Below are 9,910 nucleotides of genomic sequence, written 5' to 3' on the forward strand. Positions count from 1 at the left end.
TATTCTCCTTTTTTCCTAATCGATAATAGATAATATCTTATTAATATTTCATAAGGATAAGAAGTATAAAATTATTATTAGATATCTATTATACGTAAAAATAATAATAATAAGCGTAATTTTTCTTTCACGATCAATACATATCGTCGTCAATTATTTTTTACTTTCATCGTATTGTAATTACGTTAATTGTAATTAAATATACGGAATAAAAAAAAAGAAAAAAAAGAAAAAAAAGAAAAAGGAAAATATAAAAGGAAATTATTGACAATCTTGTTGATGATTTTCGAACGCGATGAAGTATCGGAAGACGGTGATTTTTTGAACCGAGAGCGCTGACTTTCCAGATCTGCGATAGCCCTGTATCCAGTTAGAGTCATTCCGTTTAGTCGTGAACCATCCTTCTCTCGTTTCGCTTAAACGAACTCGTCTGGTAGTGTACTCGTCGTGAGTTCAGTCTGAAAGGTACGTACATACGCGTATATAGTATGTCTCTTACAAGAAATCATAGCTGCGATCGATCAGTGAGTCTCTCGTTTCGCAATGGCGTAGGATTTACGAAAATTCATATCATTTTAAATTATTATAAATTATTAGACATTAGAAATTAGTCCGACAATATTTTTAACACCTTTTTTTATTTGCGTTTGTCGGCTCGAAGGTGATAATAATAATAATAAAAAAAAAAAAAAAAAAAAAAAGAAAAATAAAAGAAAATCAATGAAATAAACGAACAAATAAATGAAATAAATAAAATTCGAGCGTGGCTACTTACGTGCTTTTTCTTTCTTTTACTTTTTCTTCTTGCAAAAAAAGAAGAAAAAAAAAAAAAGAAAAAAAAGAAAAAAAAAAGAAAAAAAAGAAAAACTTTCGACCAACATTGTTTCGAGTTTCCACGCCAACCTGAGATACATAACTACTTGCGTAATAGTTTTGGTCATAGACCGTTACCCGTTTTAAATTCGGCCGGGGGCAAAACACCCCGAAGCTATAGAAGTGTTAAACTCGTGAAAGGACGAGTACCATAAAAGAACTCGCATTTCTAAAGATACCGTTGATTCGAGCTCGACACCGGTGATACCATCTACGTCTACAAACTTTGTCAGAGAACTATTGTCTTTAAGTAAGTTTGTCCTCGATGCTTTTTTTTACATTAAAATAAAAACGATATGTCGATTACGATTTTTTCTTTTTTTTTTTTTTATTTTTTATATGACATGGAATTACTACAATCACGTTTCTCATAATTCGTGATAATCAACGTATATTATATTTGAACGACGGGTAGGTATCCTCACGATTTCGTGAAATTCAAAGAATTTTCATTTTCACGAGATGGAAAAGCGATCGAAGTGAAATCGAAGAAGAAGAAGAAAAAGAAAAAGAAGAAGAAAGCGAACTTCAATTTCGCTTTAGAACAACAATTTCGATTACTTACAAAGACGTAAATATAAAAAGTCGAGGAAACGAGGGTGAGATAACGAGATAACGCTTATACGTTCTTCTTTTTATGGATATAATTAACTAGATATGTCACGCTTCGGGCGTGTTAGCGCGATTGAGAGAAGGGGAGAGACACATAGCTGTCTAAAGTTTTCCCCGTGGATCGTGAAAAATATTTTCTCGATAACATAGAAATTATTACGTGCAAATATAGACAAACGCATAGCTAACATTTGGAATATCGATATTTTCTAAACTATTATCATATTTAATAAATATAATTAGAAATAAAATTAGAAAAAGAATATCTTTCATTTTTAAACGACTAATGTAATAGTCAATTATGTTTTTTTTTTTTTATCGTTATATCTTAATTAATTAATTAATTTACACGGTGAATATAATTTTTATTATGAATTCTTCGTTAATTCGTGAGATCACTAAAGCGTAAAACGTAAAGAGCATTCATGGTGAATCACGAGTGAAATACTGCAATTTCCGGATCACGATATCATGTCTTATCTCTTTTTCTTTCTCTTCTTACTCTCTTTTTCTATCTTCCCCATTCTATGTATCTGAAACGCTCTCCCTCTCTCTCTCTCTCTCTCCGTTTGTATTTCGCCTTACAGCGTTCTAGAAACCAACACCTACGTTTGAGCCGATCTCGAAAGTCTCTCTCTGTCAAGACTGACTCTTGGAATCCCGACCTAGTTCCCATATGCACACATAATCGAATGAATCGAGTCGTAGAGCATCTTATTATGAGCTGCTACGAAATGAAAAAGACACTCGCCTCCGTTCATCGTAAAATTCTTCCGCGAGTTCTTGCCCTCGAATACGATAACTAACACACACACACACACACACACTACGCACTCCTACATACTCCTACATAAACATAGATATATAGGACATGTATATAAAAGATATATCCAAGTATAAACTTTATTTCAAGATAAATTGAAATTTTCAGTTGACCTCGAGTCAGCAAGAAGATACGAAAATGTTATTCTTAATATTGATGGCGTGTTTCGTTGCCACAACACTGGCAGGATGTCCAATGAGACCATCGGCGGGACAAACTTCCGCTGGAAGAACACCCGGAGATGGCGGATACAGAATACTTATCAGTGGGACTTCTGATAAGTATATCCCAGATGCCGTTTATACCATTAGTCTACAAGGTATAAGATACGTTCTATGATTCTTTTATTTATTTGCTTTTTTCTTTCTTTCTTTCTTTCTTTCTTTCTTTCTTTCTTTCTTTCATTTTTTTTTCTTCTTTCTTTTCTCTCTCTCTCTCTCTTTCTTTCTTTGATAAAAAAAAAGAAAATAATTTCTCAATAACGAAACGTTCTCGTTTCGTCATTATTTATTTCAGGATCAAGAACACACGAACGCCTTCAACAATTCACGCGTTTCACACTTTCCGTACATTCACAGCACGCACCGAACAATCCAACCATTCGCGTTGGTTACTTTCAATTATTCCCAGATTCTTTGACTACCTTCAATGAGGATTGCATTAACACTATTTCCGAAGCTACGGATTATCCAAAATCCGAGGTTATTAAGATTTAATTTTAAGTTTTTCATATGAAACCTATTTTTTTTTTTCCTTCTTTTTCTTTTTTTTTTCTTTTTTCTTTTTATTTCTTATTACTTTTTATTGTTTTTTCTTTTTTTTTTTTTTTTTTTTTTTTTTTAAGCTGAAGATCAGAAGGATAGAACGTTAAACTTATATTGGCTTCTAGCCAATCGTTCTCCAGTTTTGTTTTTTTTTTCTTTCTTTTTTTTTTTCTTTCTTTCTTTCTCTAGAGTAAGACAATTAAACTTTTTGTATCTTGGAACAGATCCAAGTTATGTGGAAAGCACCACCGACTGGATCAGGCTGTGTTGTCTTTACTTCTATGATCTTGGAGAATAACGTGAGATGGTACGCCGAGGATGAAGGTCTGACAAAGACCTTCTGCGAGATGAATCCCACGGAGGTCGAACAATTAAGTGAGGATAGATGTTGTGCTTGCGACGAAGCTAAATACTCGGTGAGTTAATAAAATTACATACGGAGTAACGTTTTCGATTTCATTTGGATAAAATAAATTAAATATTTTTTATTGACCAAATAAATATTACATATCTTTGTTAATGCAAATATATTTTTACTTTATAAATATATAATTATAATGATATAAATTATAAATAAATAAATAAATATATATATATATATATTTATTTATATTCGAAGCTGACCTTTGAAGGCATCTGGTCTAACAAGACACATCCTAAAGATTATCCATTTTCGGCATGGTTGACGCACTTCAGTGATTTAATTGGGGCATCCCATGAACCAGAATTTTCTTTCTGGGGCAGAGATCATATTGCTACAGATGGTTTTAGGCAACTCGCCGAATGGGGATCAGCCTCTGGTGTAGAAGCTGAACTCAGAGCTCAAGCAACCAAATTGAGAACTCTTATCAAGGCCGCTGGTCTTTGGCATCCTAATGTAAATACTAACACCAGTGCGAATTTTAGGCAAGCGTATTATTATTATATTGCGATATATTTTATTCGTACATTTTATCGAGTTATAGTTATTGAAAATTCTTTTTTTTTTCTTTTTTTTTTTTTTTTTTTTTTTTTTTTTTTCCCAGGGTAGACAGGAAACATCCTCTTCTCTCGATAGCTTCTATGTTCGGTCCATCGCCTGATTGGGTGGTGGGTGTTAGTAAATTAAATCTTTGCCAAAAAGATTGTTCTTGGACGAAGAGTATGATCATTGATCTTTATCCTTGGGATGCTGGCACGGATAATGGTATCACTTACATGTCACCAAATTCAGAAACGAATCCAAGAGAAAAGATGAAACCTATCACGACTTCCTATCCAGAAGATCCTAGATCACCGTTTTACGATCCAACTGGTAGACCTATGCTTCCATTAGCTAGATTATATCTCGATAGAGAAAAAGTCATTCAACGTGGTTGCGACGAGGAAATACTTCAGCGACAAGTACAAGAATTAGAGGTCGCTGAGAACACCGAGGACACTTCAAAACGTACAATGATATTGTCATTTGTTTATTTTCAATAGCGATTAATTTTCCCTCGTAATAATGACAATTATTTATTTTTCTTTTTTTACAAAGCCGAATGTCAAACGACGAATTACTCGCCATGGTCTTCCTGTTCCGTAAGTTGTGGCAAAGGATTGAGAATGCGTACGAGAGAATACAGAATGCCAGAAAAGGCAAGGATGTTTAACTGCAACAGACAACTCGTTTTCAAGGAAATGTGTGTTGCCGATATACCAGAATGTCCGTAAGTTTATTCTCTTTAAAAAATCTTTTCTAATAAGATAAGATTCACCTAATCATTAATTTACAATCACTTCCCTATAATTTTATATCTCGTAGAGGCGAAGAATATGAAGATAATGATACCTTGTTGGTACCAAATAATACTATCTGCGAGACTACCGATTGGAGCGAATGGTCAGAATGCTCGTCGACATGTGGCATTGGCCTCAAAATGAGAACCAGACGGTTCAAGAATCAAATGGGTCGTAAGAGTTGCTCTCTCGTTTCTTTGGTAGAAAAGACAAAATGTATGGAACCTCCGTGTCTTGTTACGGAAACTGTCGATCCTATTTGCAAAGTTTGTATTTTTTATTTTTTAAATTATTTATAATATTTTATTACGTACGATCGTTTATAGGTTACCGAATGGTCGGATTGGTCACCATGCAGTGCTTCATGCGGGAAAGGTGTAAAATTAAGAACGAGATTATTATTAGTGGATCCAACGATGCAAGAAAAATGTTCTTCGCGTGTCGAGTTGCTTCAACAAAGACATTGTCTTATACAATCTGATTGTACCTTCGATATGGCTACGGCAAAAGGTAAAGAAATTATGATATAAAGAAAAGAATGAACTTTAATAATAATGTAAGGAACGTAATTATATGATAATTTTCCAAGTGGTCTGTATGGAGGAGGTCGACGTTGGTCCTTGTAGAGGATATTTCCAAAGATGGGCATTCGATCCTCGCAAATTAATGTGTGTTCCTTTCGGTTATGGCGGTTGCCGAGGTAATAGGAATAATTTTCTCACACCCGAAGAATGCAATCTCACTTGCAATATCGTAAGTAAATCTTTTTGGAATAAAATTTAAGATTATTAATAAATAAATAAATAAATATATATATATATATATATATATATATATATGACGGAGTAATCAATGAGCTCGATCTTAATTTAGGTACGATCTATCCTAACTGGCGAAAATCCAATTCAACCCTCGGCACAAATTCAAATACCTGCCAATTCAACGAATTTGACACCTGTCGATTGTGAGGTTTCCAATTGGTCACCTTGGTCACAGTGCAGTGTCACTTGTGGTACAGGACGGGTCGTTAGTTATCGTACTATCAAGGTATAGTAATATAGTATCGGATAAGTAAAAAAAAAAAAAAAAAAAAATGTTGCCCTCTATTTTCTTTTATCTTTAACACAGAACGAGCCTCAAAACGGTGGTCGACCTTGTCCGAAAAAATTGCAACGACGTTCTAAATGTCAATTGGCACCTTGCAATTAAACGAGTTTTTCTTCTTTTTTTTTTTTTTTTTTTTTTTTTTTTTTTTCTTTTTCAGGATGTATTTGAAGTTAGCATTTTTAACCATGGAAATTTTACGCTTCCAAGGTTTAAATTACAATATTTTTTTTTTTTCGTTCTTTACAAATGTGAGTATCCTCAACGAAAAAGAAAAAAGAGATGGTCCTGTCTTTTTTTTTTATTTTTTTTTTTTTTTTTTTTTTTTTTTTTTTTTTGACAACATGACAGGTATATAACAGTCGGATGTATCAGAATAAACGATATTTTATTAGTGGTCGTATTCGTACTGTTTGATCCTTTTACTTTTCATTCGAAGTTCATTCGGAAATGCAACGATACATTTTCTGATTTATATATTGTTCACATCGGATATTAAATCCTTCCATTTTGTTATTAAAATATTTATAGAATGAATTAAAACGAAAATGTATATATTTATCGTACGATAAAATCTTAATTATATTTATGTATAATACTCATAAACGAACGCGTCTATTATTAAATTTCACAATTACAAACATTAACATGATTTTTAATTGAATAAAAATAATAAACGTAAAATATATTATTAAATCGAAAAACAAAAATGAAGAATTGATGATATAAAAATAATCATGTTTCTCGAATATGAATATTAATTAGTGTTTCCGAGAGATAACTTCGAAAATCCTTTTATTTTTCTTTCTTAATCTGATGAGACGCCTTTTAAGACATTGAATCGATACTTCGATATGGTGAATTTCCATTTATGTAAAAGCAATAATAAATAACGTGAATTATATAAAATATGCACGAAGCAGATAAATTTTAAACCTATTCGATAATCGTTAATTTAATATTTCTAAAATTGCATTTATCATGAATTACGGGAATATTTTCATAATTATTTATGTACATTCTATAAAATGTAAAATTTCAATTTACGCTTTTAAAAAGACGCCCCATCTATGTACCGTCCTATCGATAATAATAATAATAATCATTACAAAATCGGACTATCCATTTCGCTGGACTAATTTCTGAAAATGATTTCTTTGAATTCTGTCCATGTATATAATCTCCTGTATTCCCTAAGTAAATCTAATAAAACGTTGGTTCCATTTTTATAACTTTTTGTTTTTTCTTTTTTTCTTATTATTTACGATTGCAATAAAGTGCTTTAGTTTTTCTGCTTATAGCCTTTCGAACTAACAATGTTCATTATAGTTTTTGCCATGTCGAATAACTACGTTCCACATTTACGATAATAATCTCATATATATATATATATATATGAAATTATATAATACATTTAGATGATATAACTCTATTTTTAGATCTGTCCAGACCAAAAAGTTAGTGAAAATAGAAAGAAAAAAGAAAAAAGAAAAAAGAAAAAAGAAAATAATAATAATAATAATAATAATAATAATAATAAGAAGAAGAAAAAAACAAACAGAATATAAGATTTTGTTTTTAACGTCAATTCTCTTTTTGTCACATTAGCAAATTGCACTTCCTTTTGTGGTCATGACAGTTCTGATTAATTATTAATACTTATCATATTTATTTAAATACACGTAATATCTAAGGTATGGTAAGAGAATTCATTTTAGGCCACTACTAGTCTCTTACTACGCTGTAATGAACTATTTGGTCATAATTTCTCGTCTTATCTTTTCTCGAATTCAAATCAAAATTTAACGATACAAAATTTCAATTAAATCACTTACGATTAATAATCATGCAAATTAACATTTTTAAAATCATAATCTCCTAATTTTTTAAACGTTTCTCAGTCAGTATAATTAATCAATTTATGATAATTTACCGACGTTTACAATCTTTTCTACAGATGGTAAATTACATATATGTTTATGTAACTTTTTTTATTTTTTTTTTTTTTTATACAAAACAAGAACAAAAAAAGAAAACATATGTAAAATATTGAAATTATCGTGCGATATGTTGACATTAAGAATATGCCACATTTTTTTTTTTTTTGTTTTTTTTTCTTTTTTTTCTTTTTTTTTAATAAAGAATTATATTAATTCGTTTGTTTTTATTTTATATCGATAGAAAAAAAAGACCTGATTATCGATTCTCCAATCGATATTTCTTTTACACACGATATAACGTATAACGCATTAGGAGAATATGATGTCAGAGTTAACTAAATTTTCGTATTTTTTCTGTGCGACATGGAGATGCTAAGATTTAATTAACTTTTATCAAATTTTTGAGTATTCATCGTGTTTATATATAAATTACACGCCTGCGTTAGAGAAAAAAAAAAAAAAAAAAAACAAAAAAATTTCGCGTAGTTTACATTATTAATAATAACAATCGATTGTTATAAGTCATGATTGATCATTCTCTTTATTGATATATTTCACACACACACACTCCTGTCATTATTTATAATGATGTAAAATATCAAAAATGTAAAATCGATCGAACGATTTTTAGAATCTGAACATGTAATTTATATATATATATATATATATATATATATATATATATATATATATATATATATACGTATATAAAAAAAAAAAACAAAGATCCGATGAAATAAAAATTTCTTTTTTAACAACGAGGCCGTAATAGTTGAAATCGTGTTGTTTATGTGTTAGAAATGGAAAAAAAAAAAAAAAAAAACAAAAAAAGAAAAAACAAAAAAGAAAAAAAATGTACCTTTAGAAGCTACAATTATTACTAGATTGCACACACGTTTACAGACATCTTGCACCTACTATACGATCTTAATAACAACTTGGATTATAGTTTAACGCGATCCAATCTTAATGATACGTATATAATAAAAGAAATTCTATGGAATTTCTTTCTTTCTTTTTTTTTTTTCTTTTATTTTTTCTTCTCTTCTCTTCTCTTTTCTTTTCTTTTCTATTATTTTCTTTTTTTCTTTTTTTTTTTTTCTTTTCTCTTCGGAATATCAAAAAAGTCTGTACCATTTGAATGTTTGTTCTCTTGGATAATAATACATCCAATAGTATGGACTAAATCGTAACTATAGTATAGTTATAGTGTTTTGTCTCATTAATTACATTTTCTTTTTCTTCCTTTTTTCTCTCTCTCTCTCTCTCTTTCCTCGTACCTTTTTTTCTATCCCGTATCATCTTAAATATAATATAACGTTAAAATATGATATTAAAACGAAATACATTCTTTCAATATATTTCACCTTTTTATATTCTTATAATTTTTTTTTTTTTTCCTTTTTTTTTTTCTTTTTTTCTTTTTTTATTTTATTTTATTTTATTTTAATCAGCTTTGCTATTGTATTAATCTTATAGATTTAGGCGGATTCGAGATAGGATCGATAGGCGTTATAAAATTTCGAATATCTTTAAAGCAATCATTATAAATCCGTGGTACACATATATAATACATTATAGAGGCTCAAAGATATTAACATTTTTTTGTTAACTTAACGACTCTTATTTTTTCCTTTTTTTTTTTTCTTTTTTTTTTTTTGTTTCAGCTACGCTTAATGCAATATTATCGGTAATTAATGTATTACGTGTCCCGTGTCTGACTAGTGTTGACTAGACTAATTTGCGCCGACCCACGTGCCACTTCCGTTCTGGCAGTAGTAGTAGTAATAATAGTAATAATTATAATAATAATAATAATAATAATAATAATAATAATAATAATAATAATAATAATAATAATAATAATAATAATAATAATAATAATAACAATAATAATAATAATAATAATAATAATAATAATAATAATAATAATAGTAATAATAACGATAATAATAATAATAACGATAATAATAATAATAACGATAATAATAATAATAATAATAATAATAGTAATAGTAGTAATAATAGTAGTT

The 9,910-nt window shown here is 29.5% G+C and overlaps 1 protein-coding gene across 3 annotated transcripts; it reads left to right on the top strand.

The window, feature by feature from the left end:
• The first annotated feature begins 314 nt into the window (after positions 1-314).
• On the top strand, positions 315-6,336 carry LOC124949600 (spondin-1). Of its 3 annotated transcripts, XM_047494925.1 has the most exons (13): positions 798-1,123; positions 1,289-1,472; positions 2,417-2,627; positions 2,825-3,009; positions 3,297-3,488; positions 3,692-3,978; positions 4,098-4,501; positions 4,592-4,763; positions 4,859-5,099; positions 5,160-5,343; positions 5,423-5,586; positions 5,707-5,880; positions 5,962-6,336. In XM_047494925.1, exons 3-13 carry the CDS (start codon positions 2,447-2,449, stop codon positions 6,040-6,042), a joined length of 2,265 nt encoding a protein of 754 aa, XP_047350881.1. In that variant the 5' UTR covers positions 798-1,123; positions 1,289-1,472; positions 2,417-2,446; the 3' UTR covers positions 6,043-6,336. The 3 variants fall into 3 exon arrangements, with proteins under 3 accessions (XP_047350879.1, XP_047350881.1, XP_047350880.1); XM_047494923.1 differs by lacking the exons at positions 798-1,123; positions 1,289-1,472 and adding an exon at positions 315-465; XM_047494924.1 differs by lacking the exon at positions 1,289-1,472.
• The last annotated feature ends 3,574 nt before the right edge of the window (positions 6,337-9,910 follow it).

The sequence above is a fragment of the Vespa velutina genome, chromosome 6 (genome assembly GCF_912470025.1).
Source record: "Vespa velutina chromosome 6, iVesVel2.1, whole genome shotgun sequence".
In the NCBI taxonomy this organism is placed as follows: Eukaryota; Metazoa; Arthropoda; class Insecta; order Hymenoptera; family Vespidae; genus Vespa; species Vespa velutina.

Excerpts from the sequence above, each read along its gene's own strand:
- LOC124949600 (XM_047494923.1), top strand. The coding sequence starts at position 2,447 with ATGTTATTCTTAATATTGATGGCGTGTTTCGTTGCCACAACACTGGCA. Across the intron at positions 2,628-2,824 it reads TTATACCATTAGTCTACAAG|GATCAAGAACACACGAACGC; the intron begins GTATAAGATACG and ends TATTTATTTCAG. Across the intron at positions 5,587-5,706 it reads GCAATCTCACTTGCAATATC|GTACGATCTATCCTAACTGG; the intron begins GTAAGTAAATCT and ends ATCTTAATTTAG.